Source organism: Sinocyclocheilus anshuiensis, unplaced genomic scaffold (genome assembly GCF_001515605.1).
Source record: "Sinocyclocheilus anshuiensis isolate Anshui unplaced genomic scaffold, SAMN03320099.WGS_v1.1 scaffold773, whole genome shotgun sequence".
NCBI classification, from domain to species: domain Eukaryota; kingdom Metazoa; phylum Chordata; class Actinopteri; order Cypriniformes; family Cyprinidae; genus Sinocyclocheilus; species Sinocyclocheilus anshuiensis.
Window position 1 is genome coordinate 1,526,454 of NW_015539930.1, and position 15,804 is coordinate 1,542,257.

General features: G+C 36.6%; 1 protein-coding gene across 7 annotated transcripts in view; it reads right to left on the reverse strand.

The window, feature by feature from the left end:
* The window catches only part of LOC107686823 (protein kinase C and casein kinase II substrate protein 3-like), a 56,440-nt gene that overhangs the window by 8,597 nt on the left and 32,039 nt on the right, over window positions 1-15,804 (reverse strand). For 3 of the 7 annotated variants that reach the window (XM_016483958.1, XM_016483954.1, XM_016483957.1), the window contains 5 exons: window positions 10,015-10,107; window positions 8,966-9,122; window positions 7,406-7,641; window positions 6,838-6,993; window positions 5,961-6,136 (listed from right to left, as the gene is read on the reverse strand). In XM_016483958.1, coding sequence (XP_016339444.1) covers window positions 5,961-6,136; window positions 6,838-6,993; window positions 7,406-7,641; window positions 8,966-9,122; window positions 10,015-10,068 — 779 coding nt within the window. In that variant the 5' untranslated portion in view covers window positions 10,069-10,107. Of the gene's footprint in view, window positions 1-5,960; window positions 6,137-6,837; window positions 6,994-7,405; window positions 7,642-8,965; window positions 9,123-10,014; window positions 10,117-10,334; window positions 10,455-15,804 lie in introns of those variants that run through there. The other 4 variants (XM_016483953.1, XM_016483959.1, XM_016483956.1 and 1 more) reach the window with 3 other exon arrangements.

Here is a 15,804-nt window from a genome sequence, read left to right on the forward strand (position 1 = left end):
TTCCATTTTCATTTTTCTATACTCTGTTTTAATGGTTAAATTAAATGTCATTAATGAAAAAGCCTGTCTAATTAATTGAGTTTTACAGTTTTATCTTTACCAAATTCTGTTTTCCATTCTTTTCTGGATTCCATTTTAATGGTTCCATTAAATTGTAATAATCAAAAGCATCTCCAATTAATTGATTTTATTTAAAAAAAAAAAATGTTTTTTTTTTTTTCCAGAAATACTGCACATTTACATTTTTCTCCTAAATAAATTCTGGTTAATAACATTTCTGGTAAATACTCCTTTAAAAAGTGTTTTTTGATTATAATTTTATTATCAGTAGACTAGAACACGTGGATATGTTGTCATTCTTACACCATAATACTGAACTTTGATTTCAGTGATTTGGACTATGAGATGGACACTTGCTTCTTGCACTCTATGTTGCACTTTACTTTTGCTTTAAAAAAAGGATTTCATAGAAATTTGGATTTCATTTGGTTTAATAAAATATTCTTAAGTAAAATTGTTGATTTTTTGTGTGGGAAATTAATCGGTTAGATTAATCGATAAATTAGTCAATAGATTAATCGTAATAAAAATAGTCGTTAGTGGCAGCCCTAGTATTATTTATTCTAGCTGGCACTAGTCAATAAGACAGATTAGTGCAGACAATTAATATGTACTGATCTGAAAATAAGCAAAAGTTTGATTTTATTATCAAAACTTTTACAAAAAACACTACTGAAATGTTAAACTTCAATTTGTTACTGACCATTTAAGTGTACAAACAAGTGGGAAAAAATACCCTATAGTATTTTAAAAATGAGGAAAAACGAAATGTATGTAAATATGTGGCAAACAATAAAATATAAATACAATGTGCAGACATCACATGGGCCACACAAATGCAGACAGTTGTACATTCATGCATTTCAATGGGATTAAACAGCTCCCCCTTTTACAGCAGATTTAGTTCACAAATAACTGACAGTCATGACCTAAATATGATTTTCATTTACAATAATCAATACTAAAAATCAGCATCAGATCTGATGTTCCAGTGCTTAGCTCATTTTGAGTCGCTCTGAATGGATCGATGAATCAGTGAGTTGCTGACTCGAGAACAGCTGCAATCAGATCAGATTCACAAATGATGTTTCAACAGGTTCATTGCTCTTGCGTTTCAGAGGAGGTGATTTCTTCAGTTTAAAATAACAAGGAACAATTTGTTTTTATGAAATGTAGCAGACTATTCTGTAAAACATATGATAATATGCTTTGGTATGTAGTGAAGTAAAAGTTTCCCAGAACAAAAAAAACTCTGATAAAGCACAGAAAATTTTGCTAAAAATACTTGGGGCCCTATTATAACGATCTAAGTGCATGGTCTAAAGCGCACGGCGCTTAGGGCGTGTCCGAATCCACTTTTGCTAGTTTAAGGACAGGAAAAATGGTCGGCACGCCCGGCACATGGTCTAAAAGGGTTGTCCCTATTGTCTTAATGAGTAATGGGTGTGTTTTGGGCGTAATGTGCCATAAACCAATCAGAGTATCATCTCCCATTCCCTTTAAAAGCCAGTTGCGCTTGCGCCATGGCGGATTCGCTATTTACATGGCGGAATTTACAAGCGGAAAAACGGAACACTTCTCTAGTGAGGGAACGGATCTGCTGGTGTAATTCTGATACATGCAAAGACTATCCATTATGACATGTAGGCATTTTTATATTTATGTACACAATAATAATCTTTTACATTTTAATCCTTTAATTTTTCATTTTTAAAAATGTTTGTGTGCTGCTGCGCATCCCTGTGTGTGTAATAGGGCTGGGCGATATGTCAAAAATATCTTATTGATAATTGCCTTTAAAAATATTGCGATATCCGATAATATCGTCTACCTAAGCCCTGTAGTCAAGCTATAACGTATTTGATATTTATCATGTATGAATGACTAAAATCATGCGGGGATTAAAAACGAATTCTGAGCAAAAACGTTAAGGGTTTTTTTTTTTCCTTTCTGGTAGCCTACTAGTTCGGAGGTCTCTTTTAGCCCGTTTTTAACTAAATAAAAATAACTGCTACTTTAGAAGCAGGGTAATTTAAATTTAATTTTTGTATTGTCATTTTTATAATTTTTATTTTATTAATCAAAATACAATGCCCACAATATAATATTCAGTGTTGGGCTGCCGAATCTCCGAATGCGTGCATGTTGAGGGGCGAGCTGAGATATAGTACTATAATGTCTTCGGCCATTGCCGAAACTCCGAACGCGTGCATGTTGAGGGGCGAGCTGAGAAGCCTACTAATGTCTTCATCCGTTTGCAACAAAACTTCATAGATTTGTTGCAAATTAATTAAGAATTGATAGTGCTATATCTCAGCCTAATTAAACAATTATATTGTATACATGGTTTAAAAAAATCTGTAAAAATATTGCACTGAAATGTGCGCTGAAGGAATTTGCTTATTTTAATTATACCTGTCATGTTTGTGGTTTTTCATCATTATACAGTCTGTTTAAATAAATATTCAGAAACACATGCAGTGCTACGTTTTGTCTTTTTTCTGTTTAACTTTTATTAAACTGCAGCTCAAAATAGAATAGGCCTATACCCTAAATAAGGATAAATTATATTGGAACGCATCTCCAAATTAATAGCACACACAGATGCACGTTGCCATTACAGTCAGCGCAGAACAACAGGCAAATAAAATATAAACTGAGGTTACAAAAGTGATTTTGTTCTTAGATTAACATTAATGATTGGCGGCAGCGGCTGCTGTCAATGCATGGATCCAGTACACCCTTGTTTTCTTTCTCAACTCTTTATGTTCACTTAAGACATAACCGATTGTATTTATGGGATATTTTGATATAATTCTGTGTGTATTTGTCCATTCGAATGTGTAAGAATGTGAGAAAGAGAGCTCAGTCCAGTGTTCGCATATATAAGAGGCAGCTTTTGTGCGTGTGCTTTGTGTGTGTGTGTGTGTGTGTGTGTGCAGCACAGAAAACAGCGCGCAAGTGCAGAAGTGAGTTCTATTTCGTCTTCTTGCAGTTGAATCTTTTGAAATCACAATAAATGTGCTGTAGAAATCGAGAAGCAGAATCGAAATGTAATTTTATAAGTAATTTGATTGCTGACCTTACGCATCTGATCTGATTTCCGAAATTGGAATAGCTTTTCAATTTCCAACCCTCCTACTAAATTATTTCATTCTTGCATGCAAAAAGACCTGTATGGTGACTATATTTGCAACTTACTAGGTTTATCATTTGTCATTTTTTCCCCCGATAATGTCGATAATCGTCTGTTACCTGACTGTTGACATCGACATCGCGATACTTACGAGACATCGTCGATATACGATAATATCATCATATCGCCCAGCCCTAGTGTGTAATAAGCAAAGTGTACGCGCGCGTTGTGCACCCGCCTATAGGCGCATATTACTAACGCGCTCTTTAAATAACAAAAAAAATTAAATATTGCACCTGACTTTAGACCAGGTTTTTGTTGGTCAATGGCGCAGTCTATTTCAGTTGCCTCAAAATAGCAACGCGCCAGCAATGCGCCTGAACACACCTCGTTTTCAGACCAGCACGCCCATGGGCGCAAATGCATTTGCTATTTAAACAACGTGGCAAAAACTAGCAACTAGCAAAAACACTTGGTGCAAGTGCCTGGCACCGCATTGCGCCAGGTGTATGATCGGGCCCTTAATGTCCACCGCTGCTACCAACATTGTAACAATACAAAGCTGGTTGAAAATCAGCACACTTATCTTTTTAGGTACTACTATAAACCTTTTAGGTGTTAAAGTGCAAAAAGATGCCCTTTTGAGGGTACTGCCTAGTCACAAGCTGTGTGTACCCCTACAGGTACAATTTTTGCACTTTTTTTTCCCTGAAAGTGCACCAAAGGAGGAAAATGAGGCAAAGAGACTAGGGGTGGGCTTTTTGAACACCCTAGTAACATGCTAAAACCACCCACTACACCCCAGTGTCCTGCTGACCAGTTTTGTTCAGACTATCCCTTCTTTAAAAAAAAAATCTAGTTTTTAGTTTCATAACCACTGCTACCAGAACATAAGAGCAAGGAACAATAAGTACCATGGAAATACAAAGAATGAGGGAGGGATAAAGTAAACATCAAGATTCCTGTACATGAAACTTAACTATATATGATTACCACACAGCTCAGCCCTGTAATTACAGCTCAACAAAAGTAAACACTTGTGCAAAACTGCAGAGACAGGTTTGAAGGTGTTGCTTTTGTTGCTATTCTGAACATGTAACATGTAGCTAACACCGAAACACAAAACGAAATGAGGTATTTGTTCACCGATTAAAAAACAAATTGATACACAATGTTTCAGCTCTTTTGAAATTACCCTGGTTAATCGTCAACGACATGCTCAGAATTCCTCATTAAGTAAACATAATGATAGCAGAGATCCTGGAAAAACAAATAAGCACTTATTAATGGTTAACATTCTTCATTTATTTCAGTTTTTAGCTATGAGACACATAAATGACCAGAAACTATTTAAAGAGCCTGAGGATACTGAACTGCCAATATAAATCAGGACTTGACAGAGTAAAGTTTGAGACTTTTGACCATTTCTCTCATGTCATTTTTAATGGAACAACTCACAACTGTGTGGAAATTTGTGCCTGGCAATCTCTCAGTGGCTCGGTTTCAAACTCAAGTAAGGCACCAAACTAGACAGCATTTGTAGATCGCACCAAGGCTGCTCAAAACAATTGGAAGCTAAATTTTGCTGCCCTAAGAGCATGGATTAAGGTTAAGTTTAGGGATAGGTTCAGGGTAAGTACCTAGTTGTTACCCAGTTATTGTAATTATTATAACAAGTACATAGTATGTACATGTGGAACAGGATTGTAAAATAAAGTGCTACCACAAAATTAATCAAAGATGACAGACAGAGAAATCTTGACAAATTATATTAATTCAAAAATTACTGAATCGATGAAAATATATATTTTTTGTAATTAAAAACAGCCCATTTTACCAAATATCTGTTTTGATGACTAGACTATTGTATTTTTTAGTTCAAGTACCAATATAAATATTTATCCTATTAAAAATAAGCAATTAAATTAAATCAATTTTACCCAATATTTGTGTTTTAAGATTATCAGTGACTTGTTAAGCTTAAGCAACATTGCTAACAAACTCTACAGGTCTTAGACAGGGTATACGCCATTTTTAATTGTACATGGATGAAAACAAAGCTATAAGGGATCGGCTCACAGTCTTTACAATGGCACACACAGTATGAAGGACCTATATCACATGTAATTTTTAAAATTCAACTTTCAAAACTGTTTTATAGAGGATTTTGTCAACAGAGTCTTTTGGAAAGACGTTTCATCTGCTGAACAATCGGTAAGTTGTTAAACAACAGTACAATCCATTTAATACACTGTACTTCTATCCCTCACAGCCTAGTTTCTGCATGTCAAAAATTAAACATGGCTCTACCCTGAATAAGGTCTATTGGAAGCTGCCTTCTAAATACCTAATTTTAGCCAAATTCTACAGAAGTATCACATGTGTACTTTGTGGATAAGGCAATCCCAGAATGCACGGTGACAAGCCAGTGAGAATTATGCCAAAATGATGGTTAAAGTCAAGGGAAATGCAGATTATGAATATCAGCATACTAAATTCAATATTGAAACATATTGATTGCAAATACTGCAATCTAATTAAAATGAAATTATCTTACAATTTGTGTGTGCTACATATTTTTATGCATAGTAAAGAGTCATTAGCAACACGACTCTACTCTAAATCACTAAAGCACTGTTTTTGTGTTGCATGCGATTTGTTGCCGACATAAAGAGTTTCAAATCATATATTTTGATTAGGATGCTGTCCTATAAGATAAGCATCTATGTAGAGAGTGAAGCAGTGGCATGACAGAGAGACTAACCCATCATTGCTGGAGAGGTCCATGTGCTGGTGTAAGTCCTGCAGCACTTCTTTAAAAAAGCGCAGCCTCTTCTTTTCTGCCTCCTGTGTGATTTCAAACACTTGCTCCATGTCTTCCATGTAACGTGGGTTACAGTGATTCAGCTCGTCCAGGGCTCTCTCATAACGCTCCTTAGCCTGAGGGCAAACGTCCAAACACAAGAAACCGGTTGATGGGACAGAGTCATGGGACACAGTTTACAAGGTCAATTCCAGAGTTCAGAATTTCCTGTTCAGAATACATATAATGGACCAGTGCACATTCCCAATGTTTGGATCTAGAGTTGTTTAATCTGAAAGAGCAAGCTGTACCACTTTCTTCATTTGTGAGTCACTTTGGATCAAAGCATATGCAAAATTAAATGTAAATGTACTAATATGAATTTCATGACTGTCTATAAATTATTGAAAAATGAAAGCAAAACCCTTTTAAATATATAAAAGTATGATGTTTCCCTTTACACCTTTGAGAAGATAAACTACAGGAAGTATATTTTTGTGAATGAAACAACACATTCAACAACATGTTATTCACACCCATAATTTTGAATTGTCACAACAGGTTCAAAGACATCATCACAGGGGCTTTACTATTGGCGCAAGCAACAAACAAGCCTTGTCTTGTCTAAGTTTATGGAAATTTCATTCCCCACCCATCTCCTTCCACCTAGACATGGACAGTTGCAGACAAGCTAATACAGTAATTACAGACAAAACGGAAAATCAAAAAAAAAAAAGATTTAAAAAATAAATCGACTAATAAAATGTAATAAAATCCTAAAAAATTAATAAAGTCCTTAATAAAACTAAAAAACTGTTTTCTGTGCTTTTTTTCATACCTTTTCTGCTTCCTGGGTAAATTTCTCCAGGCGGTCCGTGAACTTGCGGACCTCATCTTGGGATTTGGTGGGGTCAGCCTTGGCATGTGTTTCACGGGTCAATGACGTGCGCTCTTCCTTCCGGGCTTGGTGATAACTCTTTTTGGTAGACTCCACCTACCGCAGAGAAGATTTTTACACAAACATACTATTTACTCATTACTAAATACACTGTTACACCAAATACACACATGGTTCTCTTAAAACATACTTTTAAAAGGACAGCTCGCCCAAATATAAAGATTCTGACATTATTTACACATCCTAATGTTTACCCCAAACGTGAATGGTGGTCAGGCTATTTTACTAAGCTAAATTTACATTCCATAATTTTACATTCCATAAGAAACTAGTTCAGGTGCCATGACGATGAGCAGATGATAACATATAATTTTGGGTGTACTGCCCATTTAAAAACAAAACAAAATACACAAAACAAAACAAACGAAACGTTGTTCTCTCAGCCATCGTGGCTCATGGATCAAAATTCATAGTATTGGCTTTGTATTCTGCACAGGAGGAGACTCACATCCTTCAGTTTTCGGACCCAGGGTTTCTGGGCCTTGCGGAAGCCTTCATCGGCGTCTTTGGTCTCACGGAATCCACCAATCATTTGCTTGTGGAAGGCATCCTTCTGCCAGTTTCTAATCTTTTCGCTGTCCTGAACAACCAATTTCTCTTTTAGTTCCATATGGATCTCACTCAGTCTGTCTGCTGCATTCATGAAAGCATGCCAGGCCTTTTCCAGAGTCCCATACTGTGGGCCTGCAGGACAGAAATCAGAATTTAGCTTTATCTGTCAGTTCATTATACTGGATAGTTGCTTAAAAGCCCAAGTCAAAAAAGTCATTCTCATCTTCTGCTCTCTTGATACATGTCTTGCCTCGTCTATACTAACTGTAGGTCAGTGTGTCTGTCCCTTTAAGGTCACATGGTCTTCAAAAAACAGCCATGCTTGCAGGTAGTATAGTCAAAATCCAGTATATGTACACTGGTTGCTAAAGAAATGACACACAATATAAAGTGATCACTGACACAACACATTAGCGACAAAGGCCGCATCACTGTTTATCAGTGGCGTTCCGTCCATATAAGCTGTGAATGCTCCGCATACCCAGGCCATTTGAGAGAATAAGTTCACGGGATAATTCATATAAACATGATTATAAGTTGACCCCTTGTCATTTGAAATGTAACTTAAAGCTTAAAGAGTTAGGAATAAGTACGTACAATGATTTATTTGCCAAACGGCAGTAATTTTCTTTAAATCTACCAGTTGCGGTTGCTTCCGGGCGAGCAGATTCTCCGCAGCTTTCTCGTCTCTGCTCTGTTGCTATGACTCTTCAGGATTGTAGCGCGTTCTCAGTGATTTGCTGGTCTACGGCAGATTTAATGCGCAAGGTAAGCTGTCAGCGAAGCGCTGGCCCAAGCGGAAAAATGTGCTTTTGCTGTCAGATCTCGATTGACGAAAATCACATTGTGTTTGATGCAAAACCAACTCAACTAAATCAAAAGAAAAAAACACTGTAACTGTATATTTTTGTTTTCTCAAGCAAAGCAAATTTTAAGTCCACTGAAAACATATCTTCTTACATTTTTGGTCATAGACAACGTATGTTGAAGATATAGGCCTAGGCCTACGTTATTGTCAACGTTATTGTCTAAGCAGTAAATTAAAAAAATTATGTTTATAAAAACGTGGGCTATATAAAATTTGAATAATAACAAACATCATATTGTTCCCTTTGTTTTGCATATGCTCGTGTCGCTTACAGTTAAAGTCCTTCTCTGATTTTATTATTGTTTGCAAGGTTGCAACGTTACTTTGCAATATTTTAAATATTGCTTAGCATACCCGGTTAAAAAAAGACCGCTCGCCACTGCTGTATATTGCACTTTCATACCTTCTTTCCTCCAAACTACTGCACAACTATTAAGGGTGGGCACTGGCAGAGTAACATCACTGACAGATTTATAATCATTGTATTATGATACTTATAAACTCATCAGAATAGAATGTGTTGATGTTACTGTAGAGGGATGCGTCTACTTTAGGAGGATGAACTATGAGACTCAAAGTCATACTCACCTTTCTCCACAACACCCCTCCATTTCCTGGCCCAGTCACTCAGCTGCTGGGAATAGCCCTTCTCAATCTTGGCCCGCTCCTGGAAGCAGCTGACCAGCTCGTTGCATAGTTTGTAGCCATCGTCAATGCGTTTAACCGTCCTCTTGTAGTTCCCAGGCTGACCAACGAAAGTCATATTAGAGTCATATTAAAATGTTGCACACAGAGTTGATATATTTCATTTTTAAATCTGACTGATCCGGTTCTCAAGTTTAGCTCAGTGACTCAATGATCTTGTCACGGCAGTTAAAAGCTAGGATTATCATTGAATAATTACATTTCAGTCAAGTAAAGTTTATTAATTATTAAATGTAAGATTATAGAATTAGATTCATTATTTATGACTGTAGTTCCTTTAACATACATAAACCAGTTTAGGAGTAGGGTAAGCTGTGCTATTTTTAAGTTAAGTTTTCCTTTAAGCAAGGAGAAATTAGATCGTATTTACTGTATATTTTTGCACCAACAAACACAAGGGCTTTGTGACAAATCTCAAAAGCGGTAAGCTACATTTGGGGTAAGCTGTGTAATGTCAAGCGATGAATTGAATTATAAGGGAATACATGAATAATTTATTTTTCAAACAAAACTATGAATACAAATAAACTATTTATTATACACAACACCATTCCAAAAATATATTTTGCTACCCCACTGGCACATTCTACCTGATTCTCCCCAAAATTACTGTCTGTACTACACTGCCAACAAAGCTGATAGTAAAATAAATCTTTCACTTTCACTTCACTATCTAAAAGCACTTCATATCTGTTAGTTTTCTCCAAGACAAGTGTGGACCTGACCAAGCATGCTTAAAAAACAATGGAGAAGTGGTACTCCTACTACAAATCTCGCCAGAAGCGGAAACCTCTTAGAGAACACATGGAAATATCAGATCTGCAGGGATCCGTTCCTGTAGTCTCCAACACCCTGGTTGGATGCTACAGTATGCGGCCCACTCTATCAGGAAGATCGTGTGCATATGTGTATTTGCGGTGGGGGATACTTACCTCCCAGAAGCTGTCCCAGCTCCCAATGTCTTGCAGATCACCGTTGGAAGACATTTTGGGGTCACCCTTGCAGCACAGAATGATGGCGGCTGTCTGTCAAACGAGAAGAACAAGACATGAAATCAAATAGTGCCAACAACTGTAGTTAGTAACAGCAACATTTTTACATTATTGAACAAGACACAACCAAAGACAGCAGTCTTGCCAGAGAAAAAACTAGTTTATCCAGTCTCTGCTCTACATGGCACAGGCCCTCAAGTTCAATCCAAAAAACTAAGCAGAGGCAATTCAAAATATATTCCATAAACATTTCACTTGCCAGCAACCTGTTGTGACCCAACACTCCTTGGCCTCTACAGTTAAGACATCTGCCCAGGCACAGTAATCCTGTATTCCAATACAGAGAGGAAGCCAGCGTAGGCCAGTCTCACCTCTCTGTGTCTTTGTGTCTGCCTAAGGCAGCCTAGGTGAGGCAGAAGCTTCTCTGCACCAGTCTGGGTGGAGTCACAAATTATGCCACCGTCATCCAGGTCCTCCCACTAATTTGTTCTGATGGAATGTTGAGTACACTACTAAAAATAAAGGTTCTTTATTTGCATTGATTTTTCCATAAAGAACCTTTAAAGGGGTCCTATTATACTCTTTTACAAAGTCTTGATTTTGTTTTGGGGGTGTACTAGAACATGCTCTCATGCTTGGTGGTTCGAACAACGCATTATTTTTCACATCATTTACATTGTTAAAATACCTTTCTCCCCAGCCTGGCACAAACAGCTCGATTAGTTCCGGCTTTGATGAAGGTCCGCCTTCCGAAAAACGAAATGTGTTGTGATTGGTTAGCTGTCCCAGTGCGTGCTACGTCGTGTTATACTTGTAAGAATTGTTCTAGACATGCGGAAAATTTTACGCTACAGCATAGCAGCTCTTCTTCTTCGTTTTCTCTGATGCACTAACTCTGCAGCAGCACTTCTTCTTCATCGTCTCTTCAAAGTCATTCAGTGGACTTTGAGATTAGTAACTTTCTAGATCTTTTTTATGCCCAAACATACACACTGACTAAAATTAAAAAAGTGAAAAAGCATAATAGGACCCCTTTAACATCCATGGAACCTTTCCATTGCACAAAGGGATTTTTATAGTGGAAGAAAGACCTTTAGATCATTAAAATGTGACCCGTGCTGGCAAAATGAGTCGGAATCAGCACATTTTCAAAAATGAGTTCTCTTCATTTTCACATTCTACATTAAAATACCTTCAAAATCATATATAACTTGTTGGAATCGGACAAAAAATGACTGAGCTACAGCCATTTGAAGGCGATAGAGTCAGCAAAGTTGATTTTGAGAAAAATCAAGTTAAAGTTTTCTGAAGGTTCCAAAGCAAAATCACCAAGCAACAATGCATATTTTCCTACAATTATTTTCTTAATAATAATTACTATATTATTAAATCACAATATAGCTGTTTTTTATTTTATATTTGCTATTAAAAATAAGATACAAAGATGCAAATAAACTGTAGTTTAAACAAGAGCAGCGAATGATTCCGTCTGTCTTTTAACGTTTGATTAACATCGAGACAGATCAATATTTTGACCTACTGTAATGCATGGATCTAATGTTACACATCAGATTTTTCCCCAACCATTAACTGAACGTTCATGTAAGACATAACAGATCATGTTTGTGTGAATCTCGCCAAGACATATTTCGCAATAATGTACTTTATAGGGAGATCGCGTGCTCTCGGAGAGTTTGCAAATGTCAGTCAGCGCGATCGTTTTGTTTGTCAGCATGGGTTTGAAAATCATATTTTACTGGTTCAGACTCATGTCATTCAGAATTCGCTATGAATATTCATAAAGCTGGAATGCTGCACTTTGCAACGATATATCCTACAACTTGTGGTGAGACGCAGCAGTCGTCCAGAAGTGAGCAGAGAAAAGGATCTCCTCTCAGAAAACGTACAAATAAAAATCATTTTAGAAGTTTAATTACTATTTGAAGCATTGGGATTCACTAGAAGAGGGCTTGATGAACTCATTTTTGTGAAAACCTCAAATTCGACCAAAACTGGGATTTTTCACTTCTTTTGCCTGTAGCTCAATATTAGACCGTGCGCATTCCAACTCGTTTTGCCAGCACGGGTCACAAATGTTCTTTACACCAAGAACAAATATGGTACTTTTAAGAACTGTTCACTGAAAGGTTCTCTGGAGAACACAAAATGGTTCTTCTATGCCATCGCTGCACACTCTTATAAATAAAGGTTTCAAAAATGGGGGTTTCACATTAGGGGCTTTTGACCTGGGTGGTTAAAGGAACTCACTAGGGCTGTGCGATATTGAAGAAAAATGCGATATGCGATACGATAATGCTTAAAGTGCCACATGCTCAGATGAAACAGTTTTACTCAGCTGTTACCGAATCAGTTCTGTGAACTTCTATAACTATCTTGTGTCATATATATATGGTTATTTTTATGCATGTATGTATGTATCAAGAGCTCCTGTAAAACCACAACAAAGTCCTTATGTTTGTGCACACTTAAGTGGTGAATAAAGCTCATTCTGATTCTGATTCTAATATAACTAGCATACATGTTTCACTTTTTGTGAGAAGAAAGCACCCCTACAACAACTTCTGAAAGTGAACGGTAGTGTTTTACTCTAGCATTACATAAAAATGTCATTTTAACATTAGTGTAATCATTTTAACATGAGTTTAGGAACTGAATAATAAAAAGGAAAAATACAACACTGCTTAGTATTTACTCTATGAATTCAATATGCACTGATTCTCGTTTAAGCTACAAAAGTTATTTAGGTAAGAGCAGTGAGTGATTTTCTCTTTGTCTTTTGTTCATGGCCCCAAATATTGCAAGCCATAGCGATATGCATATTGCGATATGTACATTTGCGATATTTCTATAATTTCTATATATTGCACAGTCCTAGAACTCACTTATAGGGACTAGCCACCAGGGCAGTACCACGAGAATTAATGTTGCATTCACACTGCCAGTAGGAACTCTGAAGTGACATAAGCTGGTATACAGCGACATCATTTAAGCGCAGCCTTTAACAACGTCAACAACTGGAGGATAGAGGAAGGAGAAGAGCCTGGACTTCTGACGTCTGTCTATCTATCACTGGTTTCCATGTTCGTGGAGTTAGTTTCTGTAGTAAGCATGTGTAAACTGGGTGTTTACACTGCTTTTTAAAAATGTCAGGTGCCAGTGTTTCGTATGGCATGCGTTCAGCCAATCAATGTACACGTCACTGGGCGCTCCTATTGTGCTGGGTTAGATTTACTCTGTAGTAGGGGCTAATTTAGTCTCCCCATATGGTGTTCCTACAACTAAAATCATTCTAAGTTCCCGGGTTGTGAACACACCAAAAGTCGTTTATTTCAGCCAATTGTTATAGGAACTATGAAAACTTTCCTCCGGTGCAAAAGCTCCAATTAGAAAAAACATTTTGGGTTCCCCAAAGAACCTTTCAGTGAACAATTCTTAACAGAACCATTTTTTTCTTAGTGTGAAAAAAAATCGGAATAATCTAAATTCCATTTTTCCATTCGTGCAATGGAAATGTTTCATGAATGTTACAGGTTATTAATGGTTTAACCATAAACGCCAGTAAAGAACCTTACATTTTTATTAGTGGAAAATCCCCTTTTATATGGAACAATTATTTTTTAAAGTGTAGCAAGATAGTAATGTTGATAAAAATATGTCCAATGCCATGGAAGTGTCCATTCGCTATTGCTCATGGGGACACAGGAGACACTATGCCTCTCAGGCGCTTAATCATCACCTTAAAATAACCTGTTTATTAACACACTAACTGATTTGGCTATTGCATAAACTACATTTAGTCCAAACAGAACAAGTATGTGTACACCTAATGAATCTTGTACATGCTCTTCCCGTGCTTGTATACATTTAGCACTACTTCTGGCCTTGGATTCTCTTCGTATTGTCTGAGCCAAGGTTGTATAGCTTCCTCAAACAGACACAACAAATGGGAGGAAGAAATGGGATTGGACGCGCAGAGGCATCTGCTTCCAATTCAGGCCAAACTGGCTATGCTAATGGAAAATTAGCATCCTCAGGGGGGATTTGGGAACTAACAGAGTGTTGAAGAGCATTTGCTGTGGATGTTGATTTGTCAATCTGTTGAATGGTTTGTTTAATCCTGGGTTTCAATATCTTTTTAAATTTGACAAAGGTAGGGCTGGACAGTGCAATGGGATAAATAAATAAAAAATTACCATTACAAGATATTATTTTGGTCCATATCGCCTTAGCTTTAGCATTTTAGAGAAACAACTGCTTTTAGCATGGCTAAGAGTCTAACAGTTACTGTTAGCATGCTAATAAAAGTTGTTTTTCTACAATTAGCCACTTTTTAAGCAAAAAAATTGCTCAAGCACATTTCAAGAACCCCTATGTTCTGTGTTTTGGCTTATCCCTAATTTCAAACAGATCCTTTTAACACAACTGTTTGTTGCTGTTCAAAATAAATCACATCTACATCTGACTTCACATCCTTGAAGATCATTTGGGCAAATAAGCAGAAGTCTGTTTTTTTACAGCAAATAAAGAGAGCTTGGCTTACTTCCCCTGAACTTCCTCCCTGTCAGGTGAAGGCAGGGGCGGGAGTGGAAAGTCAGCTCCTGATGATGGTATTTCTCACAAACATGCCAGGAGGAGCGCTGATATGAGAGTTTCACTTGAACTTCAGTTGCTAATTTAAAATCAAAAACTTTGACTGGAATACTAGAATTGGTACAGAGTACTAGCATACTTCTAATGGGGTAGTATGCATAGAATACTGGCTACTATTAAAAAAAAATATCTGAAACCGTACACATTATAGGGCTGGGTGATAAAATGATATCATATTGAGTTGCGATAAAATTTATGTCTATAACGATGATAAGCTCTGGACATTTTTACTCGATATGGATTAATATAACAGCAGAAATATATGCGACAACAGGCAGTCAGTGCTTGACACTAATAGGCTAACTCTGCATGTCTCTGTGTAAATGAATGGCGCAATTTCCTCGGATACACAAACTCAAACAAACGTGACGCTCACAGTGATTTCAGCATCTGCGTCTCAATATATTTCTCATATATTTCTCATTAATGCATGAACTTCATCAACAGAGCTGCTCTGAGTAACACTTCACAAGCTTTTCACGATTTCATTTGAGAAAAACTATGGTCAAATACACACTGAAACTGAAAGTAATACTGAAAGACCTTTACAACAACCCATCAAAATAAAAGTCTGGTTTAACTTGAAGAAATGATGAAAGAAATATTTTACTATTGTATACAAAATTGTAATTCTCAAGTAGTAGTAGTAGTAGTAGTAGTAGTAGTAATAATAATAATAATAATAATAATAATTTAAGGATTATCATACAACCAAGGTATTTTTCATTCATGTATACAGTTATACAGTGCTGTTGTGCAGCATCTTATTTGACAAAAAATAAAAATGCAATGTTTTGTTGTAAATTAATTGTTATCATTTCATTACATTTTATAAGACCGATTCAATTGTTAAAGTCTCATTAATTCATTTAATTAGACACCATATTTAAAATAAATTTGTACTGAATCATAAAAAACAGAATCCAGGGGGAAAAAAATATGAAAATAGACTTTGGGGGAAAATAAAACAGATTTCATGGTGCCCTAAATTAAAGGGTTACTCCACCCCAAAATTAAAATTTTGTCATTAATCACTTACCCCCATGTCGTTCCAAACCC